This window comes from Penicillium macrosclerotiorum, assembly GCF_028827735.1.
Source record: "Penicillium macrosclerotiorum strain IBT 26536 chromosome Unknown utg000006l_segment0_segment0, whole genome shotgun sequence".
Taxonomy (NCBI): domain Eukaryota; kingdom Fungi; phylum Ascomycota; class Eurotiomycetes; order Eurotiales; family Aspergillaceae; genus Penicillium; species Penicillium macrosclerotiorum.
The window spans coordinates 634,926-652,489 of record NW_026643085.1 but is presented as its reverse complement, the minus strand read 5'-3'; the positions used below and the strand labels follow the sequence as shown (position 1 = coordinate 652,489).

The 17,564-nt window shown below is 51.2% G+C and overlaps 7 protein-coding genes across 7 annotated transcripts; 4 read left to right on the top strand and 3 right to left on the bottom strand.

Moving 5' to 3' along the window:
- Nucleotides 1-542: 542 nt before the first annotated feature.
- N7462_005528 (uncharacterized protein) lies at nucleotides 543-2,502 on the top strand (the record flags this gene model as incomplete). Its single annotated transcript, XM_057077246.1, has 5 exons — nucleotides 543-891; nucleotides 978-1,096; nucleotides 1,150-1,315; nucleotides 1,388-2,368; nucleotides 2,429-2,502. 5 exons carry the CDS (start codon nucleotides 543-545, stop codon nucleotides 2,500-2,502), a joined length of 1,689 nt encoding a protein of 562 aa, XP_056932826.1.
- A 584-nt stretch (nucleotides 2,503-3,086) lies between these two features.
- Nucleotides 3,087-5,068, bottom strand: N7462_005527 (GABA permease; the record flags this gene model as incomplete). Its single annotated transcript, XM_057077245.1, has 5 exons — nucleotides 3,087-3,865; nucleotides 3,991-4,371; nucleotides 4,481-4,677; nucleotides 4,775-4,845; nucleotides 4,904-5,068. 5 exons carry the CDS (start codon nucleotides 5,066-5,068, stop codon nucleotides 3,087-3,089), a joined length of 1,593 nt encoding a protein of 530 aa, XP_056932825.1.
- Nucleotides 5,069-6,309: 1,241 nt separating this feature from the next.
- On the top strand, nucleotides 6,310-7,704 carry N7462_005526 (uncharacterized protein; the record flags this gene model as incomplete). The annotated part of the gene is made up of 5 exons (XM_057077244.1): nucleotides 6,310-6,510; nucleotides 6,577-6,678; nucleotides 6,739-6,960; nucleotides 7,018-7,160; nucleotides 7,224-7,704. The coding sequence occupies 5 exons, from the start codon at nucleotides 6,310-6,312 to the stop codon at nucleotides 7,702-7,704; spliced, it is 1,149 nt and encodes a 382-aa protein (XP_056932824.1).
- A 386-nt stretch (nucleotides 7,705-8,090) lies between these two features.
- On the bottom strand, nucleotides 8,091-10,961 carry N7462_005525 (dynamin-related GTPase MGM1; the record flags this gene model as incomplete). Its single annotated transcript, XM_057077243.1, has 3 exons — nucleotides 8,091-8,527; nucleotides 8,586-10,604; nucleotides 10,670-10,961. The coding sequence occupies 3 exons, from the start codon at nucleotides 10,959-10,961 to the stop codon at nucleotides 8,091-8,093; spliced, it is 2,748 nt and encodes a 915-aa protein (XP_056932823.1).
- Nucleotides 10,962-11,434: 473 nt separating this feature from the next.
- On the top strand, nucleotides 11,435-12,768 carry N7462_005524 (glutamine amidotransferase subunit DUG3; the record flags this gene model as incomplete). The annotated part of the gene is made up of 4 exons (XM_057077242.1): nucleotides 11,435-11,449; nucleotides 11,510-11,605; nucleotides 11,689-12,421; nucleotides 12,479-12,768. 4 exons carry the CDS (start codon nucleotides 11,435-11,437, stop codon nucleotides 12,766-12,768), a joined length of 1,134 nt encoding a protein of 377 aa, XP_056932822.1.
- Nucleotides 12,769-13,101: 333 nt separating this feature from the next.
- Nucleotides 13,102-14,235, bottom strand: N7462_005523 (PIG-Y family protein; the record flags this gene model as incomplete). The annotated part of the gene is made up of 1 exon (XM_057077241.1): nucleotides 13,102-14,235. The coding sequence occupies one exon, from the start codon at nucleotides 14,233-14,235 to the stop codon at nucleotides 13,102-13,104; it is 1,134 nt and encodes a 377-aa protein (XP_056932821.1).
- Nucleotides 14,236-14,958: 723 nt separating this feature from the next.
- On the top strand, nucleotides 14,959-16,384 carry N7462_005522 (uncharacterized protein; the record flags this gene model as incomplete). Its single annotated transcript, XM_057077240.1, has 2 exons — nucleotides 14,959-15,161; nucleotides 15,217-16,384. 2 exons carry the CDS (start codon nucleotides 14,959-14,961, stop codon nucleotides 16,382-16,384), a joined length of 1,371 nt encoding a protein of 456 aa, XP_056932820.1.
- Between the last annotated feature and the right edge of the window lie 1,180 nt (nucleotides 16,385-17,564).

The window sequence follows — 17,564 nt, the reverse complement described above, 5'->3', positions numbered from 1 at the left end:
TCAGCGGTTAATTTCTCCTCACCGGGAGCGAGCTCCCCTCACGTCTCCAATTTTTCTTTTGCCCTTTTTTTTTTTTTTTTTTTTTTTTTCCAGTTCATTTTTCCGGGCATTTGGCCGCTGCTAAGCAAAAAACCGGGGCCGGAAGGTCCTGCTGCCTTGTCGATCCATAGTGGAAAAAACCCGTGTAATTCCATAGCCCTTGCCCTCGACATAATGACCGTGATATCATCATGTTAGCGAGGAATTGATCGAGAATATAACTGATTCAATTTCAAGACGTGAGGAAAAAGGGAAGTGGAGTCCTGGAAGAAGTATAGGTTCACCGAGGCCATACTATCTGGACTCGGACAAGGCAAGAAAAGCCTGTGGTTCCCGCCCCGATTACACCGATTCGCCCGAAACAGCAATTTACGCAGCTGAACGGCCCTTATCGATTTTTTTCCCCTTAATCATTAATCGCCTCTCCCTTTCTCTTCTTTCCTTCCAACGCTCCACTGCACTGGTGCGCCCCTTCACCAACCTCCCCCCCTTCCCACCTCATTATGGCTGGCACCACGCTGGCTATGCGCTCAATGGCCTCCCGGTCCATGATGCAGCTGTCATCGGTGTCGCGTCGCTCCATCGCGACCTCCAACGCCCTTCGCGCGGCTCCCATCCGGTCCAACATCTCCATCTCGCGCGTCGCCCGTCGCGGTTACGCCGATGCCGCTCCCACTCCCTCCCCGGCTCCGAAGCCCAAGAAGCGCTTTCGCGCTCTGCGCTGGGCCTGGCGTCTGACCTGGCTGAGCGGTCTCGGCTTGACCGGCGCCCTGGTCTATAGCATCTATTCTTTGCGTCATCCCGAGGATCAGTTCGAGGTCGACCCCGAGAAGAAGACCTTGGTCATTCTTGGTAGGTTTCGCCCGTGGTCGCAGGTCGAATCCACGATCAGGGACCCCATCCCAGAAGAGGTCGCTAATTGTCATTGTGCTCGACAGGTACCGGCTGGGGCTCCGTCTCTCTCCTGAAGAAGCTCGATACTGAAAACTACAACGTCGTCGTCGTCTCCCCCGCAACTATTTCCTCTTCACCCCTCTGCTGCCCTCATGTACTACCGGTCTGATCGAGCACCGCTCGATCATGGAGCCTATCCGTAACATTCTGCGCCAGAAGAAAGCTCATGTGAAGTTTTTCGAAGCCGAGGCCACCAAGATCGACTACGAGAAGCGTGTGGTTCACATCAGTGACGACTCCGAAATTAAGGGTGAAATCTCGAACACTGAGGTTCCCTTCGATATGCTTGTGATCGGCGTTGGTGCCGAGAACGCGACTTTTGGTGGGTGACTCTTTAATGACCCCTTTGTGGGATTGCGACCGACATTTTGGATGAGAACCTGAACTAACCTAGGGAATGCAGGTATTCCCGGTGTTCGCGAGAACTCGTGCTTCCTGAAGGAGGTCAACGATGCCCAGAACATCCGTAAGCGTATTATGGACTGTGTCGAAACCGCTATGTTCAAGGATCAGACCGAAGACGAGGTCAAGCGCCTGCTGCACATGGTTGTGGTTGGTGGTGGCCCGACTGGTGTCGAGTTCGCCGGTGAACTGCAGGATTTCTTCAACGACGACCTGAAGAAGTGGATTCCTGAGATTCAGGACAACTTCCACGTCACCCTGGTTGAAGCTCTGCCCAACGTGCTTCCCATGTTCTCCAAGCAGCTGATTGACTATACTGAATCCACCTTCAAGGAGGAGGAGATCACTATCCGTACCAAGACCATGGTCAAGAACGTCACCGACAAGTACATAGAGGCCCAGGTAACCAACCCCGACGGCAGCAAGTCCATCGAGAAGATCCCCTACGGTCTCCTGGTCTGGGCCACCGGTAACGCCGTCCGCCCCGTGGTCCGCGACCTCATGAGCCAGATCCCCGCGCAAAAGGACTCTCGTCGTGGTCTTGCCGTCAATGAGTACCTTGTCGTCAACGGTGCTGAGAACGTTTGGGCCGTTGGTGACTGCGCCATCACCAACTACGCTCCGACTGCCCAGGTTGCCGGTCAAGAGGGTGCTTTCTTGGCTCGCCTGTTCAACACCATGGCCAAGACTGATGCCATCGAAAAGGAGCTCCAGACCCTGTCGAGCGAGCAGTCGAAGGCCAAGAGCGACGAGGAGCGTAACCAGGTCTTTGACGAAATCCGTGAGCGCCAGAAGCAGCTGCGGAGAACCAAGCAAATTGGCCCATTCCAGTACTCTCACCAGGGTTCTCTGGCTTACATTGGCAAGGAGCGTGCCGTCGCCGATATCAGCTGGCTGAGCGGCAACATTGCTAGTGGTGGTACCTTGACCTACCTCTTCTGGCGCAGTGCCTACCTGAGCATGTGTTTCAGCTGTAAGTCACCGTCGATATTTTCAACCCCATTTAATTTCACTCGGTACTAACTCTCAATAGCCCGCAACCGTGTCCTGGTCGCCGTCGACTGGATCAAGGCCCGCCTGTTCGGCCGTGATGTCTCTCGGGAGTAAATGCACCAAGCCATGCCTGTCACGACCGTTGTTAAATCACAGTCGTCCCTCCCATTTCCTTATGTCTCCATTCTCTCGACACACAACTGACTGTGTGCTCACCCTCTGAAACGCCCCCGCCACCTCTATGTTTTCGTCTTCCGTCCTGATAGACATATCCCCTGCCCGTTCTCGTTTCTGATGACCTGCTATTGGTGCTTCCTTGTTCACACCCCCTTTCTCAACCATGTATAACTGCCTATTCGGATTCGAAATGGACTTTCGCCGCATCTGACAGACCTCTTCGTGCCTGGGATTGGAGAGGAAAAGCATTAATCTGCACTCTTTCTTTCTTATTCGCCTCTTTTTGGGAAGCTCTTGATTCTCTTTTTTTCTTGGGTTGTACGTTATGGGAACAGATAGACTGGGCCTGGGATCGTTGTCTAGAAACTGCCATATTTTAACCAATGAACTTTGCTTTTCTTATTTTTCTTTTTGATATCTTGTTCAATCAATGTATGTTCCATGAGCCAAAAAAGGTATCAAGTAGCTTATGTATAGAAACAACTTTTCTCTTCCCCATTTTGATACACATTCCTCCATTCTCACCGCTGCACAATCACTGCAGGGCCCGCGTACTCTTTCCGTCCTTTGACTATATACATGCCCAGGCTGATGAAGAACACACCTCCGAATATCACCACGCTCCAGTTGAAATTCTCCACCGTCACCGGGTAATTACTCGGCCACAGAGACCAGAACAGGGCAAAGCAGGAATACAGCAGTGCCACAATATTAACCGCCAACCCCCACCGCCCCATATCCCAGCGGCGCGGAGGGAGTGACCCGGGAAGCCAGATTTTTCGGTAGATCACGCAGCTGATGGAGATGATGTACGTGTACATTAACGCGGCGACGTTCAGCGAGATGATCGCGTTGAATGCCGTCAGCGAGCCGATATTGATCAGCGACAGCGCACAGCTGAACAGACATGACAGCCCGATGGCGTTCACGGGAATATGTCTCCGTGCGTCGACTTTCCCGATCCACCGCGAAAAGGGGAGACCCTTGTCACGGGCGAACGCGAATGTCTGCCGTGAGGTCGAGGCGTTAAAGAGGATGTTGCTGAAAATCACGGGGATAAGGATGATTGCGGTGAGGCCGTTCACGCCGGCAACGGAAGTCGCGTTCTTGAAGACGTAGAGGAAGGGGAAGCCTGTGTTGTCATCAAGCGCGTCTTCTACAGACGGGGTCGCAAATAGGAAGGAGATGAGTAGGATGGTGGCCATGATGCCATTGCTGAAGTATCCCCAGGCAATGGCGATTGGCACGTTTCGGCCTGCGTCTTTGACTTCTTCGGACATGTGGGCAGTTGCATCGGAACCTGGGGGAGCAGTCATACTTGTTAATTATTTGTCTTTGATCCATTTGCGTAGTCAGAGAGCATGGCTTCGTGATAGAGAAGTATTTTGTGATACCGGGCCAGAGACAAGAATGTTGTTGACATACTCAGAGAGCCATAGATGGCCGAGATCTGTCCAATCAAAACGCTGATCCCCATGGATGACCAGCCGCCCAGGTTCTTCCATTGCGTGATGAAAACCGCCTCCGCCGACTGATGGGGAGCCATGGCCCAGAGTACGATGAGAACCACTGTCCACGACAGGACATGGAGAATCATCAGGAGGTTGTTCAGAACGGGCATGAGGTCTGCCGCGTAGACATTGAAGATATAGATTACTAGGACCATGGCAAAGACGAAGAGCGTGCCCTGCCAGTTTTCCGACACATAATCTGGATTGCGGACGCTGATCAAGCCCTGGATGATCGTGCCCGTCAAAAAAGAGCCCGAAGCCGAGCCAGCTTGCCAGGCCAACACCGACATCCAACCTAGAGGCAAGCAAAGATTCAGATGAGTGACTGTGAATTTCTCTCATGGGATGGTTGAGAGTAGGAGACCAGAAAGGAGAAAATAAAAAAAATAAAACGAAGTGCATACCGGTGATATAGCTCAGGAACTTTTGATATCGCGGGGAGGAAAACTCCGACACCCAATGATACTGTCCTCCCGAGGTTGGAGCCATGGACGCCATCTCCGATAATGAGGCGATGATGAATCCAAACCCGATAAACGTCCAGATGTAGGACCAAAACAAGCCAGGTAGGCCGCCATTCTCGAGGCCTTGCGAATTGGAACTATAGGCAGAGGTGGGTCGAGTGAGAACCAAGATTCAAGATCTCAAGAGTATATCGTTGATGTAGTTATGTTCAGCTTTGAACGATAGCCACTCACATCAGAATGAACTCCCAGGTTGCCTGTAGGACCGATGCAAAACTCAATGCCGCCACAGGTCGCAAGTTTCGCTGATTGGGAATGTGAGATCTAAGGGCGATGGCGGCAAGTCTAAACGAGGAGACATACTTTTAATTCTTGAACCTTTCCCATGCGGTGCATATCACTGTCGTCCAACACGGTCGCTGTCTTATGGCTCTGCGAACCATCCTGGTTCATGGGATCCATAGGCTCCATGGGGTGGATTTCCGTGTCTTGTGTTTCTAGCCTGGGCGGCTTTGTAGGGGCCTGCATTATGCGACGCGACTGAGCAGGGAGGAAAACAAAACCGGAAAGCAAGAGAAATCAAGAAAAAAAAAAAAAAAGACCGCAATGAGGGTTAACAAGAAGAGATAAGTATCGAACGCCCCGTAGGGGTCTAGAATAGTTCTGGAGAGCAGGCCCTCTCCACTGAACCCTGAGGGGGGAGGGTTTCCCTTGGGGGACCACCTGGGACCACCTGCGGGAGGCTGTCGATCTTCTGGGCGCGGGCGACCGCAACCGGCGCCGATTCTTGGCCCGCTAGGGGCGCGCTGGTACCCGGGGAACACGGGGGGAAGGGGGGGGGTTACTATATTACTCTATCTTGACCAAGCATAGCCTAGTCTAATTGATATTCGGACTGGTTAAGCGGGTTTGCTGTCAGATGGCCCCCCGCCGCCCAAAAAAAAGAAAATAAGAAAAAGGTCAGATACCCGAATTATCTTGGTCTGTGTGTCACGAACGGTCGCAAGCCGTGGCACTAAACTGAGAGTTGCAGGAGTCCATTCCAATGCGCCGTGACCATGTGGGGAGTTACGCTGCAGAATGAGATACCGGGATCGCCCTCAAGGCAAACCTGAGAAAGACCCTATCTGATGATCTGGGTCGCGATTGGAGTCTCTATTCACAGCCGTATAGTGTTTAATCTCCGCAGCGCTGCAGAAGTCAGTCTGCTGACGATTACTAGATTCGGACATGGTTGAGGATGCATAGGGTATGATTCGGGACAGGAGTGCAAGGCCTCGAATTTGGGGCGATATCCAGGCTGTGTACCGGGTTGTTGTACTGGCTGCACCGTCTGCATTGTTTGTACATATATGTATCTCCCATCACATGCTATCTGCATGAGTGCAAGGGGGGAGGGGGAAGACAGCAAAGCGCTCTAATACGATCCCTTGTGCAACGCCAGCAGGGCACTGCGCCCCTCTTACCGTCAGCCCATCGGCATGATCGCCCGGGCCAAGCAATGGTCTGATATCAGCGGGCTGAGAAGCCCCCAGTTTAACCCTTGATGTTTCCTGGAAAAGGCTGAGTGGTTCCTTATCCTGGCTCACGTTTGGCAGCATCCAAAAAAAATATGATTAGATGATGCCCCTTGCCCCCCTTCTCTGGGGAAACTTGAAGAGAAATAGAGCCCTAAACCTTCGTCCCCCCAACCCCACATGCGACTACCGTATGGGTCGTAGGAGTGTCGCGATATGCGGTTGAGGTTTACTCTGGGCCTTTAAGCAATCATGGCGGCCTCTTCGACGGCGATATACTCGGGAATGAGCGCCCCTCTCACCATCGACAACCAAAACAACCACAGTGGATCAATTGTGATCATTACCTCTCTAAATTTGGTTTTAATTCTGTCATCTCTTGCCGCACGCATCTTTGCGTCATATCAAAGGCGGATCGTCCAGAAAGATGACTACATGTTTGGTGTGCTCGTGGTATGGGTTTCCCTTTCTTCTGCTGTTACCAATGATATCCTCTTCTCAGGCTCATATCTACAATAGCTAGTAGCATCTCTTCAAGCATGTGTGGTGCTGGTGCAGGTCCACTGCGGCTGGGGCACGCGAATGGAGGCTGTCACGGCGATGGATGAACGAATGCTCAAGGTAATCTACCTATGCTGCAATTCGATTGCGACGGTTCAATGCTAACAAGCACAAACAAAGGCTGCGTATGCTGCCGATATCCTCTCAATTTTAGTGTCGGGTTTGTCTAAAATCACCACTTGCTTGTTCTACGAGGCTCTGTTCTCGCAGATCCGGCGCTGGTTTATCCGTGCCATTCTCCTGGTCATTGTCGCATGGATAATCGCTGCCATACTTTTATTGGCCGTGCGCTGTCACAATGACCCATGGAACGATATCAGTGCCGCTCACTGTCGCAACCTGGTAGGTTTTCAACTAGATTATACCACTTCCCGCTTATTCAATTGACCCCCGTTACAGCTTCCACGCTGGGAAGCCATCACCAGCCTGGACATCTTCACCGAAGTCTTACTTCTACTCTACGCCGGACTGGCGATCTACAAGGTCAAAATCTCTGTTTCAAAAAAGCTTATGGTGCTTTTGGGTCTTGAGAGCCGAGTTGTGTGAGTTGTCAGATCACATATATATACGGCCTCCAAACAAACTAACGGATTTTAACTCGCAAGGCTGATCCCCCTTGCGGCGCTTCGCTTCTACTTTACAAAGAAGCAAATTGAGTCGGAGTATCCGATTTTGACTGGCGCCTTTGCAACAATCACCACAGAAATCTACCTCGCACTAGGCGTAGTTTGCCTAGTGTCGGCTTTTTTGAAATCATTCCTTGCCGCCTACGAAGACCAAAATGGCATTTCATATACCGACGGCACGTCGACATCTAGATTGAAGTCATCGAAACGAGGCTCCTCAAACACATTCCCTCGCAAATACCTTCCTCCCAGCTCGTCAGGGACCAACAGTACAAATCCACTACGAAGCTATGAACAGGAGGATGATCCTACCACCAGCCATGCGCATAGTGGTCAAGGGCTGCAAATCATGAAAACTGTGCAGCTCGAGGTGCAGGACGAAGCTGTAGAGCTCACGGACTGCGGAACTGTCATTGCGGGAGATTGCCGTAATGAGACGAGACAGAATCAGCATGTGTAATATAGAATAGGCCAAACGGTCTTGGTTAGAAATGATGAAGATAATACAGATGCCTTTTTGAAAGCAAAGGGAGAAAAGTTAGCTGGCGAATCATTGGGATCTTTATTGTTACGTAATATGTTGTTATTATTGAATCAAAACGATGCTCAAAAATCGTATCACTGATAGATTAGTGCGAGTGGAATATGTACAGGCATCAAGCCGTCTAAAAAAGGGGAGGGGGCATCCCGCCCGGAGCAGAGAAGAACGAGGAGAAAAGGGAATATAGAGGAGCGAGAGAAAGGTATCAAAATTACAAGACCAGGGATAGAAGAGGTATCAAGCAGGGAAGACAGAGAAATGGAGGGGCAAGGCGAAACGAATCAAGGGGTCATCACAGATAATCCTTAGAAAATATTCCAACGGCTTCGGGGTTCTTTGGGACTCTGCGCACGGTCCGAGTTTCGGTGCGAGCTGCGGCCATCGAGTTGACGAATACCTTCGATCTTCTGTAGGGCTAACTCCAACAGCTCCTTCTTACGGATGATGTCGAGGTGGCGCCGGATTCGGGGGTCTTCACGAGCGAAGCGCTCAACTTCGGCGTCGGAGAGATGCCTACCAAGACGCAGGTCGAGCTCACGCGGGAAGTTGTAGTAGAACTCGGAGAGAAGCTCGACATTGAGGAAAAGGACCGCAGTAGAGGTGAGCTTATCCGCAACGACATCGAGGAATACCTCCGGGCAGTAGTATTTGTTCTTCAGCGTGGCGCACTGCTTCGAGCGAACAGCCATAAGTCTCATCTTGATAAGATCGACTCGATCGCGGAGGAAAACTCCCTCGCGGCCTGGAAAGACATTAGTATCAAACGCCACTGCACATATGAGAAGCACTCTGTAACAAACCTCGCTCTAGAAGGGCAGAGCTGAAGCCTCCAGCTCCACCAGCACCATTGCCTTCCAATAACACATCGCCCTTTCGAACCTTGTCGATGAAAGACATGACATCCTTGAGCTTGCGCTTGCCAATCTGATCTTCCACGTGCTTCATAGCCACCTCGCATGCTCGAAGCTCCTCCTTCAGCACTTTGCTCACATTTTCCCTCCCTTTTGACCATTCAGAGTCGTCCACCTCGATTTCAAACTTGTAGGGCTTGATGCAGTTTTCAACTTGATCGCTCGTGCTGAAGAACCGATCATTGAGGATGCTGTTGCAGGCATCGGTGATCTGCTTATGGGCGCCTGGATGAGACGCAAAAGTAGAAGATGAGAGAAGATGATCCACATGGGTTTGCAAAGCACTGGCAACTACAGTGGTAGCAAGTCGACCAATACCCAATTTTGTCAGAGATGACGTGGAGGCATCGAGTTTCCGGTGCCAGAACAGAGACTCTGGATCAGCCTTGGGCAGATCCTTGAGAGGGTCCAACTCTGTCATTGGAGGATTCAAGTCCTCAACAGGCTTGTTCCAATATCGTTGGGCAAGAATATCCATAACACGTTGATCAAGCTCTGCCTTGAGCATTTCTCGAACCTGTGGGCGGCCAAAGCTTTCGGCAAATGCCTTAAATGAATGCTTGAAACTATCCAAGCTCTCAGCGAGATAAGACTCAGCGCTCAGAGGCCGATCGTTGTACTGCACTTTGAATTCGTATGTTGCTTCTTCAAGCTCCTGGCTAATTGCATCTCTGGTTCCTGACAAACTGGATGCCATAGTCTGCTCAAGAACGTGCATCAGTTTCTTTCGCAGGGTCGAGACCCCAACGGAGGTTTCGGAGTGAGGGCCAAATTCGCTTGGGTGCGCTGAAAAATAGGCGTTTTCATTCTTCAAGATGGCGCTGGTGATGTTTCCGGAGCCCCGAGAGAAGAGCGCAGTGGTTTGGGGAATCCGGCTCACGACACCCACATAACCCAAGCGAAGAGGGTACTTCTTGTCGGTGAGAATATCATACCCTCGCTCAGGGTCGACCAGGTCCATTTTTGTGATAACACCGATAGTCCGTTCGCCACGAGGATCTACGCGGCGGCTGGCTCTAAGTGCAGTCGAGTTCGCCAGATCAACATCGGCTGCAGAGATAGCCAAGACGACGTTGGGGGCTTGGATGTACTTGTCACAGAGATCGGAGATTTTCTGCTTCAACTCAGGAGGCTGGTCATGGCCAGCCACCTGAATGTATCCCGGGAGATCAATCATTGAGAGATCCGGGACATTTGGAGAGTAGATAGTTAGTTGAATAGGATCGTCTGACACGCAATCCTTGTCAGGAACAGCAAGGTTCAAGTCTGTTAGAGTGCGCTGGATTTGAGAAAAGTCCGTGATTTTGCCGAGACCCAAAGCAGGGAATTCACCATATTCCGCCTGAGCATTAGGAGTATTGACGAGGGTCAGCTCGATGGGCCGGCGAGTTACCATGTTTGACCCTTTGGGTAAGAACTCATGTCCCACGATAGCTTCCAGAACCGAGCTCTTGCCAGAAGACTGAGATCCGATAACGACGATCGATGGAAGAGTCAAGGTTCCGGATTGGCCAACTGTTTGCAGTATGTTTCGAATTTCGATCATTTTGCGAGTCAACAGCATCATCTGGTCATCTTCAGCGACTTCCTTTTCGGGTCGAGAATCTTCCTCGTCCGACTGTTCGTAACCAAACGCGGAACCTGTTGCTGCTGCTGCTCCCACGGCAGCTCGGCCCTCCTTTGGCTCCCTGCCACCTTCGCCTGAGCTGCCTCTTTGATTCTTGGACTCCTCATCAAGTCTGAGGACTTTCTGTAGCCACTCTGGGAGATCCACATCCTCTGTTGTCTTCTCCCACCCGCGTTGTGTTTGTTCCGCCACATCCTGAATACTCTGGAAAATACCTGATGCCGTATTCCCGGCGGTCTCCCCAAAGGTCTTCAACATATCCATTGCGTAGTTTCCAGCTTCTAAAGATAACCGTCAGCATCCAGTAATTCTAACATCATCCAAAATCATCCAAAACAGCACGTACGAGTTGCTTGATACTGGAAATAAGCCAACCCCGCAATAGTCGCTCCACCAAACATGGCAGGCACGCGGACAAGCTTGAGGGCAAGCTTTGGGAGCATGCGACTGAAGGAAAAGGCTCGGACAGCCGGCACATTGTGAATTCCATTTGACCCTATCGGCCAAGCACGTCCTCTGACAGTGGCACTATCCGCGCGAAGTAGACCGCCTGTTCGCGAGCCTGCATTATGAAGATGGCGTGCCAGGCCAGTCCGCATCAGCGGAGCAAGTCGGTGGGAGAGTATCCTCCCGCTCATGTCTGTTGCTGGATCTCATTCAAGATAAGTTGATGGCGAAGTTGCAGATCCACTACCACTGACATCAACGTGACTTGCGCGAGTGGCCGCATCGTCACCTGTATTTATTGTCACGTGAGCACAAATGACGTGCTGTGCAAGGGAAGTGAGTAGGTGCTTGTAGGGGATTTTTAGTCTAGAAAGGGATTTTGAGAAGTTCTGTTTCTTAATTTATCTGCTTCTATCCTACAATCATCTCGCTAAAATCGGTGTTGGGTGCAAAGAAGCCTTCTTGTGGCTTCCCGATAGTCGGTGACTCTTCACCGATCCACGCCCAACGCTCTGTGTCAACTTGATTAGCATCAGGGGCTTGGTCTTTCAGGAACGCTCTCCATTGCAACAAAATAACGGGCCACATTGCAAGAATCTACTTGAGCAACAATATATATACTTGAATTTCGAGAAAGAACAGCCACGCCGGATCAAGAGTCGCGATGTGCCGATTTCTTGTGAGCTGGAGCTTCCAAACGCGTAGCACGAGAACTGGAAACTAACTATATTGCCTGCAGATATACAAAGGACGTAATGATATTCGTCTAAGCAAGTTGATTACAGAACCCAGTCATTCTATCCTCACTCAGTCCTATGATTCCCGGTTAAGATTGGTATGTATGGCTTGAGTCACTCTCTCCGTTGTCCACACCTGAGCCTCCATTTTCAAGACTGGTCTTCTTACAATAATTCCCAGGATAATCGGCGCCCAGTGAATGGTGACGGCTTTGGAGTTGGCTTCTATACAGACCCAAAATTGGGCCCGGAGCCTTGCATCTTTACATCCACTTTGCCAGCATGGAACTGCGAGAACCTGGAGCGACTTGCATCCAAGACTTGCTCAAACCTGATTTTTGCCCATGTTCGAGCAACCACAGAAGGTGCTCTTGCAGACAATAACTGCCACCCGTTCCAGCACAACACCCTGATGTGGATGCATAACGGTGGCATCGGCGGGTGGAGTTACATTAAGCGCACGCTGGCCAGCTCCCTCTCAGATAAATGGTATTTGGGCGTCAAGGGTGGTACAGATAGTGAGTGGGCGTTTGCGCTATTTCTCGATCTGCTCGAAAAAGAAGGTGTCGATCCCAGCTCCGATCCCGGGCCTGAGGGCTTTGGCCAGGCACTCCTGCGCAAGGTGATGATGAAGACCATTGCCAAGATCAACGAGTTTGTGCAAGAAATCCCAGAGAAATACAAAGTCACCGGCGTTGAGACCCGGAGTCTCCTGAACTTCGCGGTCACGGACGGCCACACGGTTGTCTGCACCCGCTATATCAGCAGCAAAACGGATGAGCCTGCCAGTCTATATTTCTCATCCGGGACCAAGTGGAAAGAAGGCAAGACGAAGGGCCACTTCAAGATGGAGCGCCATGACAAGGGCGCCGATATTGTGCTGGTAGCGAGTGAGCCAATCACCTTCGAACGACGTAAGCTGGTCTCCTGGGTTTCCTTTGATGGCAAGACTTGAATGCTAATCTTGCTAGACAATTGGGTCTCGGTTCCAACCAATTCTGTGGTCACGATCCACAAGCAAACGGTTATGCTACATCCGATCTTGGACGAGTTCTACGGCGAGAATCTGAACCATGATCGCTCGTCCTGCTATGCCGTTTCCAAAGGTCTCGTCAGCACCGCACCCGGCACCACTGTTCCGCTTTCTAATTCCAAAGAAACATGGGCGTCTTCGACAAGTAATGCAACCCGGGAAGGCAATGCACCTGTTTTTGAAGAACCTCGCATCGGCCATGCTGCGGAGTGTGCAGTATCCCACTAAACGAGGCCCCACGGCTGATAGCGCAGGACATGAACTGTTTGTTGAGGATGTTGAAAGCGTAAGCATTTGTCTTAATTTGGCGTCAGGGACAATGTTCAAGGGCACGTCAGATTCAATCCAGCAACGTGGAGTTGGTCAATGTTTTATATCTCTGTTTATTTTGGAGAGATTTTCGGGATCTAGAAGAGTTGTCATGTATTTGCATAGACTCGAAATTGCTAAATTTCAATGCAGAATGGGATTTAAAAGCAGGAATTGACTTGTGAACTGATAGCAGGGAATCGTAATTTGCGGTATTCATTTATATATACAAAAGATAAGGTTGAACAGGTATCAACTGTCGTCACCCGAGATATTAGCATGCTTGAAATATTTCATGCCGACCCAGGCAACAACAACCCAAACCCATGACATGACAGCAGTGAGGATAATTAGCGCTGGATAATAGCCCACAATGGGGAGAGTAGGGTCATCTTCCAGCTCCGGCGGCGCATATGGCGTTTCGCCGACATCCCAGGCCCAACTCCAGACCTCGAAGCAGCTGCCCATGCCTACAACGAAGACCAGCCAAGTCACGATCAGGATAATCCAACCCCACCACTCTGTCTCCGAGTAGTCCCATGTATCAGCGTTATTTTTGATTTCGACGGGATGGGGGGCGAGCGGTGAGGACTTGTTGCGGTGCACAGGGCGGTAGGCCGTGTCCGTAGGGAGGGGGTAGTATGAGTCTGAGGCGGAAGACTGGGTCGAGATGTGGAGGCCCGAGGTTGGGCTGGCTTTGCCGGTGGTTGTTGGTGCGCCGGTGTTCGCAGACGTGTTATTCGCGGTAGTTATGCGCGGAAAGGAGACGAGCTCTTCGTCGTCGGTCCCCGTTTCCTCGCCGCCAAGAAGATCTTGCGGCGCGAGGCCCTGTCGGCGTCGGGCAACGGAGGAGCGGAGGGTCTTCTGCGCGGCGCTGGAACTGAACCAGCTTGGCTGCCCGTCATCGTCATCGACGAGGCTCTCCCGCGACGAGAAGCCGTTGTCAACGGACGCATGATCTTTCTGAGGCGGCGACACCTCGCCTTGGTAGCGAGGGGTCGCGTCTGCAAGCTTGGCCGTGACTCTCTTCTCCCGCGACTCGAACCGTGTGCCCAGCAGAGCCGTTTTCCGTAACGAACCCCTCCGCCTTCGTGTACGGCGCTGTTGCTGTATGGCGGCCGACATTGCCCTGCTGCTTGTGGGTGCCTCGCTGGTGACTTGCGGCACGTTGGCCGCGAGGTCCTCGCTGTCCCCGTCCTGATCCATGCTATGGGATCCCGACTCAGGTTGCGCAGATGCCTGGCTCATGCGAAGGAAGGAGAGTCTCGAGAGTAAAGAGCCTGAGAGGCTTCGTTTGTGGCCACTGCTGGCGCTGCCAGAACGCGTGCGATTGGATAGCCCGTTGACGGCTGCGGATTCCGCATTGCTGCTTTGGCCATCGTCCATTGGGTGCAGGTGAATACCGAGAGCTGGGACGTCAGCTCTACAGCATTCAGTCCCCCAACATTGGGAAATGTGGGCACTAAGATTGTTGGTTCTGCTTGGGTTATGTTTAACCTCACATGGCTTGATGACGGAGGCTGGAAAGGAGAGGATCGAGCGTCAGGTGCGATGTGTGGGGCCTTGTAACTCAGGCACCAAACTCTTACAATCAAGCTTCATGGTGAGCTTTAGATACAGTCAAACCAAGGACAGAGCGATGCACTAGCTGTGTAGTCTACCAAGAATAACTTTTGTTATTTTCAAACCTAAATCATGCTGTGGAGCTTTCGCGGCATTCTCCTATGTACCTTGAGCACTATGATCTGACCACTGACCCCAACCCGAGAATTGCTGTTGCTTACTAAGCTGTAGCAATTTGGGGGGTGAACTAAGGAAGCAGTTCAATAAAACGCGACAAGCTAGTCCGCCCGTTGTATATAACTTTGCCTCCAATCTAGCGATCTTTCCCTTCAATTCCGCTCATTAGACGATTGAATAAAGATATCAGTCTATACGAAAAATTTCTCAAATAGCACCAGGACTCTTTGAAAACATCAACTAGCCGTGCCAAGGCTATCGATAGGGCCACAACTGCATCCTGATCCCAGCCTCTCCTGGTTCGGGATTTGATAATTATATTCCCTTCCTCAATAACCACTTTTTTTTTCCTTTGCCACTGTACGTGCTATGAGCGCTACAGTGAGCGCTCAAGAATTTCTGGCCAATTTTGAAAGCGGCATCGTACCTGTGACCTGCCACGAGGATGTCTTGCGGATCGCATTCATCTATCTGGATGAGGGGCTGTGGAACGACAACGGGGTGTTCGATCAGGTAGAGAAGCTACACGCACATGGCTGGTCCTTTGGTGAGGGAGAGTTACGCTTTAACCGGTAAGCTATCTCCTATGGTAATCTCCAATAGCACGGTATACTTAACAAATAATAGTACCCTGGATATATTCTACCTCGCACAGCTAGCAGCAGCCATCTACCGCTATTCATCCCAACTGGAAGGGGATTTACCCTCCTTCTCTGATTTCCCTGCCTTCTACACAGCCCACCACGCCCTCCTGCACTCCTCCGCCTGGCGTTCCTACTACTCCACCCACTTCCTCGCCCAGCGCACCACAGCGCGCTTCTACCGCCCGCCCGACCTCCAGGACCTCCCCGACTCGTCCTCCCCGCTATGCAAGCCGCGTCACAGTCCGGTATCTGCACACGTCCTGAAACTCCCCCGCTGGGCCTACACTGTCTCCCGCACGCGACACAGGCAGCCCTTTCTGCCATTTGTGACTCTTACTACAGTAGCCCTCAACACGCTAGAGGCAACCATGACACGCCTGCACACGGCCTGTCCCAGCGCACCACCCTATTCGGAACCACATGCGCGCTTCTGGCTTGACTATTTTGACCCGGATCCATCTCCATCTCGGCTGGCTAAGATAACTTCCCGGGGAGTATGGGGGCCCAATAGCTTTGGGATTTTGGTCGCGCAGGGAAAGTATGATATACACGGGTTGGAGGCAGAGTACCTCGCACAGGTATCGGGGGAAGAGGTTGCCGATGGAGATGGCGAGTCAGAGCAGGTGTATTGGTGTGGGTTGCCCGATGGAGGGACCGGAGCGCAGGCATGGTGGAGGGGTTGGGAGGAAGAGGTCGGGAGTGAGGAGGAGGTGGAGTTCCTAGCCGCTGTTGCGGTGGAGGAGATAGTTGGATTAGGACTAGAAGGAATGGAAATGGATGAGTTGGACTTGTCAATCCGGTCACATATACTACTAGCGGTCATGCAGGCTGCGGTGAAGGACGGGCAGGAGAGGAAACGTTTCCTCGGGGAGCTAGAGAGACAGATGGTGCAGAAGGGGAGAATTGGCGAGGAGAGGACAGGCAGGTGGGCCAAGGAAGCCTTGGGGATCATGGAGCCATATGTACGCACATGGCAGGGCGTGTGGCCTGGTGCAGCAGAGAGGGGGAGATGCTGCGGCGGATCTTGGTGGAGAATGCGCAGCTCTTTGCACGCTGGAGGGTGTGTTCTCTTTCGAAACAGCTTGCTTTTGAGCTGGGGCCGAGGGAGTAAGGGATTCAGACTACTATTACGACCATTATACAACCCTTAGACAGGTGTGCAGGTATGTGTGTACATACAGTGTCAAGCATCTGTGACTCCTATTCAAGCCCATGGATTCGATTCACTTTCCATTCGACCTTCTAGGGGCCCGTAGAGGATGGAAATAAAACTAGCTCGATGTGCTTAACAAGAATTAGCCTAAGCACAACCCCAACCCCAAAAATGGACCCACTTTATATCTTCGTGCTTCAGTGCGTTATTGGTTGAGAGAAGACAAGATTGGAAGATTGAGTATCACCAAAAATGGCATAGTGGAAAATGATGTCCATCAAAAAGTAGGTTGCAAGATGAACAGAACTGTGAGGCAAGGCGCTCCTTTGGGTATGGGGTGACAGTCGACTGAGTGCTCAATAGATGCCTTTGCTGAATTTTTGAGTAATCAGGGATTGATCAGTGAGCAGCAAATCGCACTTACTGCGCAGTCAGTGAGTCTGACTCTAATCGTCCTAATAGAAGCAGCGGCAGCTCAGAAAGGAAAGCCCTACCTAATAGAGGAATTATGGTACATATAGTGCCCTATGTAATCCAGAATGGATTTCGGCTACCTATTCTCCGTAGGTAACACCATACCGCACCACTGCCAGGGCGCCAACGCATAAGAGCAGGGTAGGTTGGACAAGATGGCGATCAGCCAAGGTCTAGAGAGATTAAGACACAACAATGAAAAAGGCAAATTGGTATATCGGCTAGAACGCCAGCAGGCATGAGAGGCAAAAGAAGACCATCAAAGGCCTGATCTATGTGTCAAGCACGTCCAAGGAAATTCATCACAGCATATACGAATACTTAAAAAAGGAGATGAAGGAGAGAAAAGGAAAGAAAGTCCCCGTATGAACCAAATTGTCAACCGAGAAAAGGAAATCCATGGCAAGGACACTGATCAAACAGCATCCTCGAAGAAATGAGAAAAAAAGCGAAGGAAAAAAGAAGGCAGTATCAAACAAGAAAGGATATGAGCCTAAGAAAAGAAGAGGAAAGACAGACAGGAAGCAAATTTGATACAGCACCATACAGGTGCTGGGAACAATGCAATAAAAGCTAGACAAAGGAATTGACAAGAACAAAAATAAAATAAAAATGAAAGACAAGCGCAAGCAGCAGAGAAGAAAGAGTAGGGAGATCGCTTTTTATTTTGAGAGCATTGCCCACGAACCACATAACTTCAAGAA